The following is a 21,022-nucleotide window of genomic DNA, read 5'->3' as shown; positions in this document are numbered from 1 at the left end:
ACGTACTGTGGTACGGCACGGTCAGCAGCTAGGAAAAGTGGAGCAAGGACGTGGTAGAAAGAAGCCCAGTGGGAAGGAGTGGTGTGCCTGGCATCAGTAGCCTGGAGAAGTTCGTGCTCACCCACTCATCTGAGCGGGGCTCTCTGTGGACTCTTCCTACCACAGAAAACAGTCTCCCCTGAGGGATGCCCCTCCATAGCATTTTGCTGAGTCGGTGGTGATGAAATAGGGCAATGCACAACTCACTAAATGGAAACTACAGGAGGATTTAAGGCAGATGATAGAATTTAATTAGCTGCTTTGAAATCTGGCCAAGAAAGCAGCAATATACAAGACCTTCTCCTTCCTTTTAAAATAATGTTTTATTGATTCTATACCGATGAATAAAGGATCAGGATAAGACAGGCTATACATTTTCTGGTCAATTAATTTTTAGCAGAAATTCTTATTTGTGGCTTAAGATTTTTTGTGACATAGACTGACAAGTTTGAATTGTCATTACAAAAATTAGAGAGGAGAAGAGAAAGGGATTGTTTTGTATTTTTGCCAAAACAAAATACGTAAGTATTCAATTCTGAAGTGAGTGCCTTGAGGTTTGCTGCTGATTTTTTTATTATTATTATTTTTATTTTTCTTCTTCTTTTCCACCAGAAGCTGATTTTACTAGTCATCTTCATGGTGCTGTCTCCAGCAGCAGTCTCCCTAGCATGCTGGGGCAATGTATTCATGAAAAGTAATGAGAAGCCAAATTTCAAACCGGAGCCTGCAGTGGCTAATTAGGTGTTTAAATACCGACTCTGCTGCTATCCAAGTTTGAAAACTGGATCCATGTTTAGCACTTCCCTTGTCAGCCAGTCTTACTCTGATTTCTTTTCTGGCTGGCTTTAGTTGGTCTGTGTTCTGCAGAAGTCTCCCATTTCCGCCCAGCGATACCATGCTTAGTGAAGAGCATTAAGTCAGCTCAGGGTACCCACTGAGTAACAGGGGAAACAAAATCGCTGCTCGGCACAGACCACTTCCTCCACACCTCCTGCGCACAGGCTCTCGTGCTGCTCTCGGCTTTTTCATTAACGGTTTCTTTGGCATTATGCACACATGTGGAGGAAGCTGATACAGACTGACTGCAAGAAGGGTGCAGCAACAGCACTCTCTCCCTTCCCCACCACATCTTGCTTCTACAAAAGGCTCAGAGGACCTGTGACCATACTGACCGACACGCAGCTACATTTAACCTGGCTGGTGCTAGCAGTGAAGTTTTCCTGACGTGGACCTCTTTCAAAGCGCACCGGTCTTGTGCATGTCATCCTCCCCTCACCCATCACCACGCTCCCCAATTTCCAGCGTGTTAATTTGCCCTGAGGGCAGAGTGTGCCAAGATCAAACTGCAGAACAACCCGATTGCTATGTGCTCCATTAAAAAACAAGTGATGCAAAACGTGGGTGACATGCTGAGGTTTTTAATGAAAGGCCACACAAAATTTCAATATATGCCTTAGGATGAATCAGTGAATTAAGCAAAACACACACTTGCTGTATTAAAATGACTAAACTTTCCTAATGATTTATGTATTAATCTTGCAATACATCATCACCATTGCTTAGTCAAGAATATAAAAGACTATTATTAAACACTCATGAAACTTTCACAGTCTTAAATTTTCTTTCTCCAGGGAATGCAGCACAAGATTTTTCAAGATTTTTGATAGATTTTGCAGTTTATTTTGAAGCAGCTGCAGAAATATATTGCAGAATACAGGTATGCATTTTCTGGTTATTGTAAGCAGTTTCTTTCTGTTTTCCTATGATAAACCAAAGCCTGAGTCCTAAATAGTGCTTATTAGATTTAAGAAGACTTCCTGACAGTACTACATATATTTATGGAGAAAAGACAGCGTTGGAGAAATTAGAATACATGCATTACCACTGAAAACAAGTATTTTGCCAACTGAAAGAAACAAGCATATGCATTAGTAAACCAAAATTAAAATCTAAAGTGTTAAGTATCTACTTATTCAACTGTTGTTACAGTTATGTTTTGTACAGTAGCTGTCCTGCTACCAACTACTACTATAAGCTATTGTATAGTCATTCATTTCATATATATGTCAGGGTATTTTGGGTGTTCACTGAACACCTCTACTTCTTTGTGTACATGTCTTTCATATTTATAAATTTATACATATAATAGTCAAGGTGACTTTAGCACACCCCCATGTGTTTGAACTGGAATACACAGGCAGCTGCAATTTGAGTGAATAAGGACTCGAGCACGAGGGACTCCTGAAGCGTCCTCAATGCGCTGTGATGATGGACATGTTGGAAAGAAAGGCTACAAGACTGATAAATTAAATTAGTGGTTCTACACAAGCTGAAAAGCAAATTTTTCGTGTCGTAATTGGTTGCACAGGGGTTACTTAAGCAGCCAGAAGCAAGTGGCACTTTCAGAGCAGCCCACCTTGCCCTTTTGTTCTGACCCATGGACAAAGACTGACCGTGCCTCAGAGCTTCCCCTTCTCCCTGGAGTGAGCCCATCGTGCTGCTCACACATGGCTCTGGCCAAAACTGGGCTTTCTCTGACAGCCTTCAACAGTGACAAAATAGCTTTTTTCCTCTTAAAATTAGAGGATAAGTATAATGGTAGAAGCTCAGAGCTGGGAGACGCTCTGTCTCTCTTTCTAGGAGGTGATGGTCTCAGTGCTCTCAGTAGCTGATTCCTCTGCAAGTCAGTGACTCCTGCCTTGTGCTTAATCCACAATTTAGTAGGAGCCACAAGCTGGAAGCGGAATTATGTATTGTGTTTTTTTTTAAAGCCATACTTCCCAACTTTCAGCACTTCACTGTATAAATAAAAGCATTCAGTGACTGGCCCCTTGTTATAGCTTGTAGGAAATGTAGAGGGAACAAAAATTAACTTACTCTCTTTGGAGGACTACATTTAGTGAAGGAACCTGAAATGTCTTTATTATAACAATATTTTTGAGAGGCAAAATAAGCAGGGGCTTGTCATCTTGGGCATTACTGCCATCCAGATAGAATCAATGCATCTTTTTTCATTTGGCTGATACCTCCTAATGGCAGGAGGCGAGATGTCAAGAGCCCTCCTGCTCCACTGATTGCCTTGCTGTGTGCAGCTCCATTGCTGTGTGCTCAGCACAGTTCTCAAAAGTATGAAACATGGACTCAAAGGCTGGTCTTCTCGAGGTCTTACCAGAATCAGTATCTTAAACAAAAGTCTAATTTTTCTATTTGTGTACAATTGATGTTAATTTCTTTTTTTTTTTTTTTGATGATTTTAATTATCAATGGTAAATTCAAGTTGTAATTACTGTAATTCCATTCTCCCAGGAAATATATCTCTTTATAAAGAATGATATAAATTGCCTTTTCTGAAGCATCATTTTTCCACAGTTGGTTCACATGATGCAGTGTTAAGTACTTGCTAACATTTGAAGTGGTATTTGAACATAATGGTATCCCTTCATTCAACTAAAAGTCTCCATCAAACAAATGAATGAGTAAATAAATAGAAGCAAGCAAGGTTTTGCATTGCTGCAGCCAAGAAATAGATCAAGGCTCCAAGACCTACATTCTGTGTCCTTGTGACCCTTTTGAGCGATGGGGAAACATCATGGCCACATATCTTTTCATATTATCTCTTGGATAATCTGGATCTCAGGTTATTGAAGATTGTCACACATCCTGTAAGATTATCTCTTGGATTATAACAAGAAGAGCTTTGAGGCACTCTCCGCCCACTTGTGGAAGGCTTCCTAACACTCCTGCAATAGAGCTTTTAAGTTGAAGAAAGCAATGGGTCTTCTTATGGTTTCTTCCCTTCCACCAGAACATACATAGGGCAATAAAATATCCCAGTAATAACTTGAACACTTCCAAATCTTATTTATGTTTTGATAAAACCATCTGAAAACTGATGCAGACTTTTGCAGACCATCTGCAGATTCTGGGCTTTTCATTCTGGGACTGAAAGGGAACTGTAGGGTCTGGTTATACATAATAAAGAGTTGCCATTTCAAATCCAGCACAGTGCACCAAATGTGGTTAGCAGATTTCCAGTAGACTACATGAATGTGTTGGTGTATATGTGAAGATAATGTAAGGTTTCATTTTGTGGTGGGCTGAACCCACTGCACTGCCTTGGAGTTGAGGAGGCACCGAATGTGTTCTGCAAGTGCAAATGTTCACCACAGTGAAGGACTGGTCTGTCTTACCAGGGGAAACATGGCTTTAATGTGCCCATAGACTGCAAAATCCTTTTTCCTCTGAGATGTCTAGAAAAACTATGCAGAAAATCCTCTGTTCACAGAAGCAACACAAGATTATCAAGTCTGGCGCAACAAAATAATTTTGAAAATTGGTTTTTGTTTGTTGAAACAATCTAACAACTTCTGCTTTCTCAAAATTTTCTTATGCAGTGAGAATATGAATATCACAGCTTCAAATGGAGAGGTAAAAGTGTCTAACTCCCAATACACGAATTAAGACAAGGAACAAGCTGATAAAGACAGACAACTATTTGTTAAAAACAGTCATGAGAAGTCTTCCACTCTGTAAGAAGACCTTTCTAGGTTAAAGAAGAAACACAGCTGAAATGCCAACAGGTACATGAGAGGTTAAAATGTGGAAGGTTTCTGCACCCATGAAATGACTCATGGTCCAGACAACAGGGAGGAAAGTCTTTTGTTTGTGTGAGACTGTAAAACAACAGCTTGGCGGCTGTAAGATAAGATGTGGGATTTAAATAAGCGCATGAAAAGGGCTTGGGAAGATGGGGGGCTGTACTTAAGGAACATAAACAAGCCAATTTCAGCAAACAAAAAAACCTGCAAGAAACAAATAACATACAGTGGCTCAAAGTGGTCCATAGCCAGCATTGCAAAGTGATTATTTCAAAGTACCATAAGGGACAGTGACAGCAATCACGTTCTCTACTGTTTAGCCTTAGAGTTGGGTTTTGGTTTTGTTTTATAAATTTCCCAATATTGTGTCACCCTGGAACACCGTAAACAGAGATCTGTAATGGAAAACCAAGCATTTCCTAAGAAGGGGCATGGCATGGCGTGGGGCCAGAGCACATGAGATTTCTTCCACTTGCAAACACACCAGAAGCAAGTGCGTCAGGCAGGTTTGGCTTTCCAGGAAATGACGAGAAGTTTCATGTCCAAACCCTGAAAAACCAACACACAGTCACACAGCTGCCCTGCCTCAGCCCTCATTGAAAAAAGAATTAAAAGATACTGCTGCTTTGGCAGAGTGATGGATTTTTGGTGCCAATTCAGATAATGAACACCTCTCTGAGCTGAGAACCAGATGCAAAACTCATAATATTTTAATTTGGACATCTCTGCAGTGCCATATTATAGCTAGCATCGCAGTTAAAAGCTCTTGAGCTTCTCAGAAAGCTACTGTGAGCCACCGTGCTGCTCCGTCTCTGCCCTTCCTGGGAGGCTGAGACAGTGCTGTGTACAGCCAGTCTCCACCTCCCATGACAAGAAAAGCAGGGCAACCACAGCACCTGACACAAAATGAGAACAAGAAATGGGGCCACAAAGCTACAATTATATAAAACATTCTGACAATATTAAAACTCTCAGGGGCTAAAATATTTTACTTTTACAGTTATTTATTTTATTTAGAAAGTATATTTTTCATAAAACTCACATTTTTTTATACAGAACTTGATTTAATCAAAAGACCAGTTTTTCTTTACAGGTTCAAGTATTCAAATGCTTGGTCTGCTTTTGAACAGACAAAGTTCTCCTTCACTGAAAGAAGAGGTTTAGGATGGGGAGCAGAATAAAGGTTAAGAGTTATCATTTGTAATCGCAGAGGCAGATATCTGCCTTTGCCTCACTCCACTACACCTTGTAATCCTTCATGCACGTGGCGAGATCAGGGATGTATGGCTGTGAAGAAGCAGGAGCAACAGCAGGGCTGAACCCAGAGGGGATTTGTGGAAGGTGAGCTGATCATTTTGACCGTTTCTCTTAACACATTATTCCAGGGATTTAGAGGCATGTGTGCCACCTTTCCCCGGCTACACTAGGCAGCTGGAAGGGCAGCTCCACTGAAAAGGTACTGTAAGGATGGTTGTAGTAAAGCAATTGAGAAGAACGCTAAAACCATTTGAATAATCACCCAGGACCTGAAGTCCAAAGCTTTTAAGGTTCTCTCAGCCTTAATGAGTCTTTTTGCTCGCAGGGAGATGTTAACCTAACCTTCCCCTCTCAAGGGTGACAAGCTATCTCCACTCCGCATTCTCCGCAAGTTCCTTCTGCCTTCGCTGTCACACGACTGCAGTACATCATTAACTTTCAAATTATCATTGAACTGCCTGACCGTTTTGGAAAACAGCACGTCTACGCGATCCACTGTCCTGTGTGCCACAGAGAGTTGACTTCTCCCACCCAACTTGCTGTGCAGGGAGCGGCTGAGCAGCAGGAACACCCATATATCACATACCTCCCAACATGTTGCAATTCTGAACTAGTTCAGAAACACTCTGTCCTATTAAATCATTTACCATTATTAATAATGCTTTGTTAAGACCATTAATCCCTTTTAGATGAGAAGGAGTTTAACATTGTGACACACAAAGTAGCTACATTTAATTTCCCTGAATACATTAAAGTCTGGCGTTACCTTTGTGATAGTAGCGTTACACTCTGTTATTGTTCTTCAGAAACCATTGAATCCTAAAAGTATTTTGATTAGACAGAACGAAAATACACCAATGAATGTAAAATTAAAACTTCCTAAAGTTGGCATCCTGACTTAAATATTTCTCCATTATTGGTTGCAGGAATGGATAGGGATCATGTGTGGCCCACAACACCGATAAAACAGTTGCTGCATATGAACTAAAACTCTGTCTACAGGATTGATGAATTGGTCGGCTGATATAAGAGTTCAGGGTTGGGTTTTTTTTAATTAATTTATATAATTTGAGATTGTGCCTTCACCAGTACACTCATTTTCCAGGCCAGCGAGTCAATTTTTGCAATTAATGCTAATTGCTGCAAACACAAGGGATCGTTTTGCACAGCAGCAAATCCTTTTGCCTTTTATACAGAAAGCATATTGCAAAGAAGGACTGAAATACCCTTATGTATGCGCATTAAGCATTTGAATACTTATCATTGAACTATAGACAGGAAAACTTGGTAATCTCCTACAGGAAGGACATGTTTAACTGAATACAGCACTGTGCTGCAGTTGGTATTTGGTCCTGTCAAGGGAACATGATTTATCTTGCAAATAGAACCAGAATATGCAATAAAAGTCATTGTGGGGAAGCTGCTTAAACAATACAACTCAAACAAAAGCATATATTCCTCGAGTAAAATAAAATCTATAATAACATATATCTGTCGTATGGTCTAGAAGAATCTTTTATGATTACAATTTCTGTAGTTTTTACAACATTTTGCTAAGCAACAGTCCAGATACACCGGTCTTTATATGTAACTGTGAAAGACTTCTGTACTGACTAAAATGGATTAACAAATAAAAGGGTAATATATAAAATATAACTTTTCATTGCCATTCATGGACAGTATTTTCAAAATCTCAGCAATGCTGATGGGACAAAATTCTCAACTTTCTACCCAAACTTAATACAAATTGATTTACCAAGAAATATCGCAGACATGCAAGAAGTGAAGATGAAGGACACCACCCATCCAAGAACAGGAGATCTGCAGACATTTTGCTAGACAGATTTTCCCACCTCCTGTCACAACCCTTGTGAACTGCCTAACAGAGGAGATATTAACTGGAGCTGCCCAGTCTCCCCAGCATCCTCCCAGGTCCTGGGCAGAGCTGTTTACTGCATTTTACACCAGCTAGGATGCACATGTGGCAGCTGGGATTTTTGCAATTCCTTTCATTCAATCTCTATTGTCTCTGACATGATTCATGCACTAGTGCTACAGGGAAAAAATACAGAAATTATCTGGGGACTGTACCAGCCTGGAGAATTACAGAAAACATCAGTTCCTTCTGCAGTGGGAGAGCAGAGGAAAGAGAGCACAGAAAGTATGACTAACTGGTCTTGAACATACAGGAGACGTGAACCAGAAAAGGAGCTGTATTACTGTGGCTGGGGAGTTCATAGATCTGTGATTCATAGCATTACAGGGCCCATTTGGCATGCAAAAAGAGAGGATGATGAAAGGAATAGTTTAGTCATGGAGAAAAAGCTAGACAGAACACACAAAGATGCTAACCCCTGGGAAAGGGAGCACATTCAGGTGTGACCCACAGCCTGGGAAAGGGAATAAGGTCTTTTTTTTCTTTATTTTCCTAAAATTCCTTTTTACTTCATTAGGTAGAGTACTTGAAGGAGTGTCGTCTGTCCCAGCCTTGTAAGAGCACCATAAACTCCAGTGCACTGTTCAAGCCTATCATCTCAACCCAAGAGATTGGCTTCAAGGTTTCGCTAAAGCCAGACAGCCATATCCTCTCATAACCATATTTTTTTCTCCTCTCACTTTAGAAAGTAGTATTTAAGGCAGTGTCCTGGTTTCGGCAGTCAAAAGAGGAAAAAAGGAAATCCCAGCTATGCTGTTAGAGTGTACAGTGTACTACCCTCAGCATGTAATTGCTGAAATCACCACTGTTGAAACACTTGCAGATAGATAGCGTTTCTCTTAAACTTTCACCTCCTTGAAAACAGTTGTATTCAAAGCAGGGATGAAGGAGAATGATTTGCCTTAGGGATCCCCTTGTCGACTCATGTGATTGCTGTTGAAAATGGTCTGGATCTAAAAGACCACAAAGGTGTTTGATGTTCTTCACATATCCTTCAGCAAAAGAACTGGGAGAACAGTCATTGCTCTTGCGCGTTTGCATTTTCAATAACACACATGAAACAAGCTGTGCCCTGCCAGATTGGAACAAGCTCTGTCCTGCCTTGATGTACCCATGCTGTGTCTCTTTCACTGGTGTGTGTGAAGAAGATGAGCAGAAAGTGGGGAGAAATGACATTTGTAGGGGAGAAATAGGACTAGGGTTAGGGGGAGAAGATAAGATGAAGATAAATGGAGAGGAGGACATGAACTGGTGAGCAGAAATAAGACATCCTCCCTCAAAAAAAAAGAGGAAAAATAGAGGAGATGGGGAGGGAAAGGGTGATGGAGACAAAAAAAGCTCAAAAGACACAGGTGAAGATGAAATTATGAATATAGAAATCAAGTAGGCAGTCATGACGAGAGAGATAACAAAGGAAGAGAAATTATGTAAAATGCAAGGAAAATAAATTAAAAATTAAATTAACCCTTCCAGAAAAAAGCTGCTGAAAAGAGAAACATGGTATAAATCAGATTGGTAAGATGGCAGAAAACAGTCTGAAGAGGAAACGTGGAAGACGCAAGCTGCATTTGATACCGTTCCTGGGACAGACCTTCCAACAATCATTTGTTATGCTGTTGCCCTGTGGTCCCTGTGATATGGATGAAATCTGGCTTCAGAGCAGATCTTGGAGCAGCAAGTGCAAGCAACGGCCACAACCGTGACTGCCAACCCAGAGTCTCCTGAGTGGGAGAACGATCCAATAGAAATATCTATGGTAAAGCAGAGAACTGAACCTCGGTTTACTGTCTCCTTTATGTCAAGAGAGTCTTCTGCCTTTCCGTCTCTGCTGTGTTTGATGCATGAATCCCTCCTCCGCCACTATCGCTCACCTCTAGTTTGGACACTAGCCCAAACAAAATCTAGGAATAATGGGATGAGAGCATGGGAAACAATTCAGTCTGCTGCCACTGGTAATTTTTCCAGCACAGATTATGGCCCCTTTCTGCACTGTGAATAAATGATTTCAAATGATGTTTTGTTGCCTTCCTGCAAAGTTAGGACTACCAGCCAATCTGGGAACATACACACAAGTTGTGAAATGAATTATGGCCAACTAGTGCAACTCAAAATAAGGAAAAAAACAGTATAATTTTTTTAAAAAAGACTTCCCATTCACACAAGTGGCAAAAATGAGGGACAGCATCACTGGGAAACTGTGGCAACTCATGGAACACTATCATATCACAGTGCTCATCACTGGTGTGTTTACCGTATCCATTAAAGCTCTATCACAAGGTGTCTCCGAGGCCCTGTGGTGTGAGCAATGCCTGTGTGTGGTACCCTGCAACAGTCCTCCAGGGCTGCTAAACCACCTGCTCATGCCATAGGCACACACTCGAATACACAAGAAATCCCATTGTTTTTAGCAGCACCGTGTATGCAATAACTAACTATTCACCCTAGTGGGGGCTTATCTGCAGTTAGGCTGAAAAAAAACCCCAACCTGGGAGTATCTTCTTCCACCTGAACCAAGAAAAGGTTTGGAGTTGAATCCACAGCCCCCTCTGGGTGCCAGTGGTGTGCCTGTGTGCTCAGAAAGCCTGTGTGCTCGGAAAGCAGGCACCGCTGCCGCCCCGGAGCGAATCAGTGCATCCATGTGGGAAAGAGCAGGCAAAATCAGCCAGAGTCTGTCGCCCTTTATGGCTCTTCTTACGCCAGTAAAGTCGAAATGTAAAGGGCAGGGTTTGGCAAAAAAGTTGCAGGTAAATCTCACTGGTATATTATTATTTTTTACATCAGACTGGTCATGTTCATGCTCAACTATAACTTTCCTAACTGAAACATTTCTGGGTCCTTTAAAATATGAGTTAATAATGAAGAATCACAGGTAAGGAAAATCCTAAATGAAAGAGGCACAGTACAAAGCTTTGCTATAATCAAGGAAAATACTGTTATCTAGAGACACAGAACAGACACATTTAATTTTGTATTCTGCACTTTAGTCTACAGAAATACTAATTACGCTCCCTTTAGCCCCCTTGCGTGGTGCCATCCAGCACATGCCGATCAGAAACAATGAGTACATACATCAAGTGAAGAGTAAGGGTAATTTCCTGTGGTTGTTTTACAAGCAAGAGATTAAACTGCGACTACCCTGCAGAGTTTAAACAATGTGCTTGTAATAAAACTGCTGCCGTAGTATGTAATCAGAACTCAAAGAATGTTTGACATGCTTCGTGCAGCATTCGTATGTAAAATGTCTGCAGTGGAAACAGCCCAGCCCTCTAATTTCAGTTTTTGTTCCAAAATGAAACCTCAGGCCAGGTGCCTCCGAACACATGCTGAAGGCCCTGTCAAAGGATGGAGACAGAATTTCTCCATGGAGATGATGCAAAACTCAGACTGGCTCTGTGCAGACAGAAATGCTCTGGAGCCCATCAGAAGACAGGCTCTGTTTGAGCCTGTTAGTAAGCACATAATTGCCACACCTGACTGCATGGGGAAATTTTGAAACGTATGTCAGTTATCGTGCCCATTCCTCAACTAACTGAACAACTCTACATGGTTCCTGTATGACACCAGAGACGTTTACCGCGTTCTTTAACGTCTTCCTAATGTTAGAAATATCCTGTAGACATTCACCCGCAGTTTTCCTAAATAAAAGTAGCTGGAATACGGCCATGCATTTTAACCCATCGTACCAGGTTAAAAACCCAGGATGGCCGCACACTCGGATCTCGATAAGGTCTCGTGGAAGCGCAGGGGTGACACAGGCAAGAGCTGAGGCTCCAGCATTTGCAGTGAATCAGTGGGCTGATGTGTGAGAGGGCAAGCACCACGGGTACGGGAGGGATGACACAGCCCGGGGACGCGAGGCAGGCGGGGAAGCTGGAGAAGGACTGTGAGGGAGGCAGAGGTGGGGCACCGGTGCAGGACAAGGTGGAGGCCAGAGGTGGAGGGCAGGGAGGATGGTGTACCAGGAGCTGCCGGCCAGTGGGCAGAGCTGCCAGGGAGGAAGGAGCAGCAGGCAGCATGTTGGCCGGGCGAAGCTGCAAGGTAACCGGGCAGGTGGGGCTAGCTGCCCCCCCAGAGCCAAGTCAGCAGCCCTGCGCTGAGCTAGCAGCCACAGGCATCTGCCTGTGCCCATCTGAGGGCAGGCTCAGGGCCTCTACACATGTATTCACTTGAGGACAAAGTCTATTAGCATTCCCCCAAGCCATTTAAAAACACCCCAGGTATTAAGAGTCTCCCTGACAAGGCAGTGGAGGAGTCCAGGCTCTGCACCACAACCGTCACCGCAGTGGAAGCATCAGAAAGGAAAGCAAGGCTTTCAAGGTTCAGAATAAAAGACCCAGTTTACAAGCTTATAAATTATTTGTATCTTTGACTGCAGGCTGCAAGCTTTGTTCAAGCCTGAAAGATATTAAACAACTGCTTGAGAATCACCATTAATTAAAAAAAAAAAAAAAGGCAACAAAAAACCCTCCCACATTCAGCATTCAGTAACATTTCTCTTGGAATTTAAATCTGCACACCCTTATCAGTAAATACCAAAAATGGCTCTGTACCTGCTTTGTAAGTCGTTCAGGTGCAATTTGCCTACATAATGGGTGGCTGATGAGACAGTGATGATCCTAGCATTGTGACTGTGCGTTCCTGATTGCTTCAGCGTATCCAAGAGGAGGTTAGTCAACAGGAAGTGTCCCAAGTAGTTCAAGCCGAAGTGCTCCTCAAACCCATCCTCTGTCTTCCTTTCAGGGACCAGCATCACCCCAGCTGGAGGAGAAAACAGAGGTAAAACGTGTTGATTTATTTCAGAGAAGCAGCAAGCTAGAAGGAGCACGGATCTCCTGCTGCAGAGTGTAAACACGGCATCTAGAGCAATGAGTGATTGGTGATGGCATGTGAAGTGTAAAGCTGACACTGATTGATTCCTGCTGAGAAAAATATCAAAACCTCCACTTCAGTTCCCCTATCCAGAAAACAGGTAGACAGACTCTCTCCTTCCCTCCCTCCCTGCAGGACTGTGAGGATAAATTAATTCATTTGTAAAAAATGTTCTGAAGACATTAAAAGTTGAGTTAACCTATTGCTGGCATGCCAGAATGCAATGCTGCAGATCCACAACAATAATTAATCCATCTACAGTACGTGGGAGCTGTAGATGGAGACATTCCCTCCATCAAAGAGCTCAGCGCAGTGGAGAAGAGACCAGGCTAAGCAGCAGACCTCCTCTCCCAGACGGCTTTCTGCTGAGTCCTGGCTGGAGTTTAAAGATCTGTTGAGTCTTTGTCTGAAATCTGCAACTTCTATCTCACTGGTGTGGGTAAGAAAAGATCTAACAAATTTACCCAATATATCTTAATTACTGTGCTTACAAGCAGCTGCATATTGAAATGAGTTTTTGAATGCTTATTTTGGCAATATTTTTGCCTATATTTCCACAAACCACAATTTTCAAACTCAGTGCCTAAAATAAGTATCCACATTCCTAACATGCAATGTTGATTTCAGCATCTTGCAGAGAATCCTGAGCTCATGCATAAATTATACCATGTGCTGAGGCTGTGTGGTGGATAGCTCTCCCGCTCAATTATAATGTTGACTTGAATGTTATAAATTATTCTTATTTTATTAAAATTTAATTATCATACAAGTGGACCTGACCTTTGTAATTTAAATGTAGATGGACATGGCTCATGGAGAATAATGTTGTCTTCTCTCTAAAATACACAACTATGATATAGCAGAAAGGCCATCTCTGGTCACAAACATGAGAGATTGTCAGCTTAGCCCTAGTGCAACTTCATGTGTCCATTAAAAAGTTTCTAACATCCCATTTCTTGATGTGAGCCAAATGATGGCAAGTGAAATGACCATTTTAAACTGCACATGCTGTGCATCTACACCACTCCTTCTTTGGGGGGGTCCCACCATCTGACAGTCCTGCTTCGTTACTGCTGCTCGGGCTGAAGGGGAGATATTTTCAGGATCTTTTTGGCATGGCCAGCTCCCATAGCGATTCACCTATGGCTGCTTACTGCTTCATGGAGCAACTGGAGAAGCAGCGTGAGGGGAAGAAACGAGAGAAGACAACAGAGCAAACAAGAGGTTTGGGTGTAATATGGTGTACCTGCATACGGAGAACTTAAGACTGAACGTGAGTGATGCTGGCTGATGGTACGATGAAAGAAACACCATACAAATTACGTGATGGGCCTCTACAAAAGCTCTGATTGGCATCTCTCTGTCATTACAGCCACTCTCCCAGATCCCTCAGAACGACAGGAAAACCTAGCTGCCGGGTGTGGTTTCTCTGCATGTCAAATCTCAACTGTAACAACGGGAAGACACAAATTAGAGGGTGTCTGGTCGGATGTCCCGTTGTATTCTCTTTCCTCAGCAGCACTTACTCTGATGCACAGTGCAACCGCTCACAGAGTTGGAAACAGATTTCCATTTCCTCTGTAATCCGCATATGCGGCATATAATGACATCCAGAACAGCGGCCGGGACTGAGCGCTGGTGTGAAGGTTATGGACAGACATAAATGTGAGACAAGCCCTGCTGCGACTTTTTCTTGTTTTCTGCAAAGAAGAAACAGGTGGGAAGGGCAGCAAACCCCAATCTCAAGGGCAGCAAACCCCAGTCTCCCAGACCAAGTCTCAGCCTGCTACAGTGCAAGTTTTAGCAGAGACAGAGAGACAGAGCTTAGCACAACCTGTTGGAGGGCAGATGGGAACAGTGCTGCGTCTCTGAGCACTGGGGGTGGTACAAGGGAAAAATTTGCTTCTCTCTGAGGCTCATCCTGCCCTCTAAAGCCCTGACATTTGGAAAAGGCGGGAGGGAGCAGTTTGCCAGAGGTCTATTTGCAGCAACACTGGTAAAATGCAAGCCTGAGAAAAGGTGGCCAACATAAAACAGCCTTGGAACAGCAAAGTTGATGTGAACCCCAAATGCTGCTTTTGCTTCTGCATCTGCCAGGGCTGCTGCAGGGCTCGCTATAGGCACCTCCATGCACACACACTTCTGCCAGCCAAGGCAGACTGAGGGACGGAGGAATTCATCTGGAGAGCAGTGCAGTAGATGGCTGCTACAGCCATTCAGCTTTGCATCAGGACCAGCAGGCAAACCAGGGGAGGCTGTCACTGCACACATCAGCCCCAAGGACACCTGTGCTACAGCAACTGCCCCCTGGACATCCAGAGAGGCACAGGATTTCAAGAGCACACAGAGGCTCTGCCCTCCACCCCAATTAGTCTCCACCATCTGTGCTGCGCATCCTGGAAGCATAAAACAGACCTCAGCTCAGGTCAGGAGATGGAAAAAATTTACACTCGTGCAATGTGCAACTGTTAAGATACACACTCTCCAAAATTATTTTGCTCATTCTTCAGGAGCTTCCTCTGAGCAGAAATTGTCGTAAAGTCCTTGAGCAGGCACAATCACCTCCACCTGCATTTGTTGCTATTACAATTCCCTTTTAGTCTTCAACAGCTGGTCAAATAATATTAATCCAAAACACCTTTGAAAGTTTGTTCATTTTTTTAAAGGGTCTCATCTTTAAGTTCATATCAAGGCTATCAAAAAATCTTGCCATGAGATTTGAGGGCAGTTTCTCGTAAGTGAAGAGAAACCATTTTAATTCACTGCAAAGAAATACCCAACAGGCAGCTGAACCTGGCTGCTTCTCTGACAAAAGGGAAAACCTTGTAAGTGTAGCAGCAAGCTCTCTTTTTTTAAATTATTAACTACCTAACATTCAGTAGATACTAAAAGTGGTATGCTATTGATTTTATTTTGTCCAGAAAGGTCATCAGCTTTACCCAAGGGCCCCAAATGATAACTCAAAAAATGAAAGCTGCTTCTATTACCTCTTCATTGTAAACTAAGAATGATTTTGCTTATTCTTCTGGTATGGAATCCATACCACTCAGTATCTTTCTGATTTTAATTATCAGTCTTCTCAGTCTTTTGGAGTGCATATGAAATTTGAAGTGGCAGCACACAGGCCATTAATGTCAAACACCTCAGTTCTGATACAACTTTCTTATACCCTTTTCTCTCTGATTTAGCTGGATTGTTTCCAGAAGATTTATTTTAAAAAATGTCACTGATATCAGCATGGCATTAGAAAATTAATTAATAAGCCAAACATGAGCTTTTACTTGGTAATTGATTAGCTGTTATTGAAATATTCAGGCAAAAGACTGACAGTATGCGTGCAGAAAACTGCCCAAATGACACATTGATGTGTGATTTGGCAAAAGTAGAAATAAATTAGAATAAGGAAAATATTTTGCAGCATTACTATGCTGAACAACTGTTGTTCTTATAGATAGTAATACATTCCAATGTGCTGCAGTTCTGCATTTATTGTAATAAATTCAAATTATACACATTTTAATTAGCTATAATGAATAAAAAATTCTATCCTTTTTTACTTTTATGAGTGGGCAATAGTCATATTTTTCTCTCAACGAATGAATACACCTCAAGAGAACTGTCTTTTTAAAAAGTCATTTATTATGATTTTCCAGAAAAGTTTCTAATGAAACTCTTGGTCTGGGATCCATCAATGAATTAGTCTTATATGATTTTTAAGAGCGTAATGGATCTGATACTGCATACAGCATAACTAAAAGTTTATGACAGTTGTATATATTAAAGGCCAGACATACCATATTTTTGTTGGATTATGTAGGAGAATTTGTACCATGCCTGCCTGTACTGCAGATGATGGTAAACTTCGGTAATTCCTGTACCTCCCACTGCAAAGACATCCTTCAGCGCCATTATAATATACATTTTAAGAGCTTTAAAAATACAAGTATTTCACTCATCTAGATTTATTTACAGTGAGCTACTCAGAGGTTTTTAAGGGCAGTTCTCTCAAACTCTCTACAAAAGAAAGATTTAAACTCTTTTTCACATGCAGAACACGCTGCCTTCCCTCCCAGCCAGGCTCACAGAAGAGGGTTTGGAGGCAGTGCCCCCACATGCAAGTCCTTTTATCCCCAGCAACCCAGAGGCTGGGCAGACAGCGCAAGAGGTCAACCACATACACTTACATGTAACACCTTCACAGCAGGAGATGGACCTATATAATCGCATTCACCCAGTTCTTGTTATTTACAAGGAAGAGATACATACGGTACCAAAAAGGTTCCCAAGGGGAAAAATTAATAGAGACGGTAACTCCAAGTAACTCCAACTTTTCTCTGCACAGGCTTTGTACTGGTACAGCTGATGCATTTAGCAGCACTTTCCATCCTGTCAGTGCAGCCACCTCGCTTAACAGAGTGTCAAAATGGCTCTGCTCTGCACACCCATACAGCAAAAGATCTATGGGTATATCTATCTGGCTATAGAATACTACAGCTAATACTATCTTGCTATAGAATATAGCCCACTTCTCTCCTGAATAGGTACAGCTATAGTAGAGTGCACGTGTCAATAACTGTATAGCAGCATCCCCTGGCTGGGCTGTCTATACTAGATTGCTCGTTCCACCTTGTGCAGTTGGGCTATATTATCCCAGAATATGCCTGTCCTGTAGGTCTCTCCTGGCTAGTGAGCAACAAGGAGGTGCGATGCCTTATTAGAAGAATTGCCCCCAGAAGCAGCTACTGGAGACACAATCGTACCCACATAACTGTTTTTTACAGGTATGCAGAGAGGGGAATTTACAGCACTGCTGTGAAACACTGCTCACTAAGCTAGGTCTGTAACACAGAGCCCTGTGCTACTCGTATCCCAGAAAAGCGTTGTAAGTCTAGACAGGACCACACACAGAAGCCAGATTAACAGTATGTGAAAGCTGAAAAGGCAGAAATCCAAACAGTTAAGAAGAAAAACACAAAAATACATATGAAGCTTGGTACAGCTCTCCAATGCTGCAGTCCTATTTCCTATCTTCCCAGAGGGACTGGTGGAGGTAGCTCAGATTCTTGCACTTTCTAATATCTTCTGGAGCCCTGTATACATGTATATGCAGTTTTCTAAAGCAAACTGTGAGAAAACAGAAGCAAAGCAAGGAATTTTATCCCATGGTGTAACGATGACACCTACATGACACCTAGAGTCCATGCCAATGCATTTGACCCTCGGGGAGACGCAAGGACATCTGCTGTCAGCCTGTCTGCCATCAGTGGTGGGACAGCGTCCCATGTGTGGACCTTCTCTGGAGGGAACAGGACACTGTGAAAACAGATTTGAGAAACAGCTACCAAGAGCAGAGCAGCACTGGGATGAGTCCTGGGCTGTGGAGGAGAGCTGTCTCCAGCAGTTTTCGTCTCTCCTGCCTCTGTCCCAAATAAGGTCCTCCACAGGAGTTTGCCTGAGCCTCTGCTCCAGCACTGAGCAAGTTCCCAGTAGCTCTGGTTTCCCGCTCCATCACAAGGCGCTGTGCGCCGCCCATTCCCATTTTGGCATGCCAGCTCCTCTCAACTCCCCCAACTCCCTGCGTCTGCTGAAGCCAAAGATGCTGTGCCACTTCCCAGCCAAAGCCCTGGGCTGCGCTCCCCTCCCTTGCCTACCCCCAAAATCTGGTAACCCAATGCTGATCTTATCAAGGAACAGTATGTGTGCAGGAAGGAGGGAAGAGGCTCAGCCCCAGACATGCATATCAGCTTAATCTGCCTCTCTGCTTCCCTGCAAATGGTAAATTCATTCTCCTTAATTTTCTTAGCCAGACACTCTAGCTACTTTGTGTCTGAATCTCTTGAGATCTCACTCTGCATCCTGCAGCCAGTCGCACGTCTGGCTCACCCTTCCCTCGCTCCTGAGGCTGGTTTCCTTATGGGGCCACGATCGGTGGATCTGAGGCTCCCACTAGCTCCCCCATCCCCTCTTCAGTGTCAACCAGTTGTGACACAGGGGTAGATGACAGTTCATTTCTACAAGTTATGTCGAAGTCAGTGGCCAGACAGAAGAGAGGTTCCAATCATGTCCCCACTGTGGGGGATAACTCTAATTTCTGTTAAATGTCAGTAAACTCACAAAAAAGACATCAGTGAAGAATTCCCTCACTGCAAGAAAAGGTTCAATCAGTTGGTGCACAACAGAGACTCTAGTCCTCATGAATTATATGGTGTCTAAGCACTTCCAAAATCTGAGACCTCTCAAACATGCCTAATGCCTCTCTTCATCCTCACTACCCACCCCAGCTCGCTTCTCCCATACATGCTCTCGTATGAATTTCCTGATACTGAACAAGAATATATGTTACATTCATAGTTTAATTCTGTTAAAAAGTCTTTCAATCAGCAAACTCAAATGTATTGCCATCAAATTTTCCCCCATCTTAATGGTTCCCACCTGAAAGTCCTGTTTTTCCACATCAGCTCTTCACGCCATCTTCTGCTGTCTCTCCCTTATAGCCCCCCCCAGCCTCAACTGCCCCTTTTATTTCAGTTCTCCACACCAAGGCTTCTCATATAAATCTGCCTCTCTTAGAAGTTACGGTCTTGTCCCACCTGCATTCAAACTGAGCTTCTTCCTCTTCCATGCTACAGGTTTTGTCACGATGTCTAAAAATGCAAGAGCTAGCTCTTCCAGAGAGATATGGTCACTAGGCAATTGAGGTCACCAGCTACATCAGGTCACCATCTGTGTGTGGCAAGACGTTTAGATCCTGACAGTGCTGAAATAACACCCCAGGTCTACAGTTGCATTCCAACAGTACATCAAGGAAAAACCCAGTCACCCATCACTTCCCATTCACCTCTCCCCACCCCATAATCTACTTTTCATGGGACAGAAACTTGTCATGGAGATCACGGAGGACCCAGGCCCCCAGCCTCGACAGTGGAGAGACTAGGAGGAGCCTGAAGCGAGCCACAGCACCCATTTCCACCCTAGCTCAGAGGTGGCCACAGGGAGCTGAGGGGACACTGGTGCCTAGCCTCAGTGCCAGTGCCTTTGCCTGCATGCAGTACTTCCCACCACAACTTGGGGTTGTGACTCCACAACTCAGTCTCGACTCTGGATATGCTTGGTACAGGCAAAATCTTTTAGTGATTAAAATATAAAAGACAGTTTTCAAACTGCAGGGCTTAACAGGCTTCTGACTCGACCCATCATAGGAATATTCCACAGTAGGCGAAAGGTGCATCTGTCTCTGACACAAAGGCAGCATCTTGCCTGCATTCAAGTCCCCATTCCAAACCGTGATAACACCAGAGCTTTTCTAAAGAAACTTGCCATCATTTCTGACATTAAAAAAAAAAAAAAAATAATCCCAAGATGTTTTTCTTATTGTTCTTGGAAACAGATGAACTCTTTTATCTGGCATTACAAAAAATTAAATGAAAATTAATTAGCCTTAGGCAAATGCTTGGCATGGAAACTCTTAGCCCAAACATTAGAAGTTTGGCTAACTAGTGAAGAACTGAAAATTGAGTAATGTCTACTGCTAGTGCCCCCAGACCCACCTATAATGCTCGCAAGTGAGAAGTGGACTGTATTAGCTGTGCCAAAGAAGATAAAGCAATGCATCTTTCTACTCGAGACAAGCTCTTATTTTATCAGTAGGTTAAAGGAAAAAAAAGAACAACATGCAGACAATCCACATTCAAGGACTATGAGAGCAACAATCAAATCGTGATAGGTTAAGCACAAAACTGACCAGGCTGAAATACCTCCTAAAGAACAGATTCACTTTCTGATTAAATGTCACACTGCTACAAAGCGAGCACACAAAGCACAGGCTAGTTCCCTGGAAAATAAGTCAGTTTTAGTTAGAAAAAGAAACTATGATCCACAACTAAGGTTTTGTTTTCACACTAAAATAAATCAGAACATTCATAATTGGGTCTGGCTGGGGAAAAAAAAAAATGTTTCCTAAAATATGCTCAGTAAGCATTTGGTTGGCTCAATGGTGAGCTATCTCACTCATAGTCAGAAAATAGGAAAGTCAGTCACAGCTTTCAATAGGAAGTTCTCTTAGAAGTAAAATATCTTGTTTTGCAATTTGTATAAAAAATTTTTTTACCTAAAAGCTATGAAAGGATTAAGTAAGAATAAAACACGGCTCACTTCTGCCTCTCAGAAAAGCCAGTGGCAAATGTTCCACACACTTAAGTAGAACCGGTTGGGTTACCTAATCCATCAATAGCTGAATTTTGTATGTCTGCCACTGATAAAACATCCACGTTCAGGACATAAAAGCAAATAGGTCAAGAACCTGCAGCATGTGGAGCCTGAGATA

General features: G+C 42.6%; 1 protein-coding gene across 1 annotated transcript in view; it reads right to left on the bottom strand.

Moving 5' to 3' along the window:
* The window catches only part of DHRSX (dehydrogenase/reductase X-linked), a 171,662-nt gene that overhangs the window by 33,079 nt on the left and 117,561 nt on the right, over positions 1 to 21,022 (bottom strand). The window contains 1 exon segment of the mRNA XM_075736658.1: positions 12,381 to 12,588. Coding sequence (XP_075592773.1) covers positions 12,381 to 12,588 — 208 coding nt within the window.

Source organism: Balearica regulorum, chromosome 1, assembly GCF_011004875.1.
Source record: "Balearica regulorum gibbericeps isolate bBalReg1 chromosome 1, bBalReg1.pri, whole genome shotgun sequence".
Lineage (NCBI taxonomy): Eukaryota > Metazoa > Chordata > Aves > Gruiformes > Gruidae > Balearica > Balearica regulorum.
Note: the sequence above shows the minus strand (reverse complement) of the source record. Positions and strands in the feature narration are given on the sequence as shown.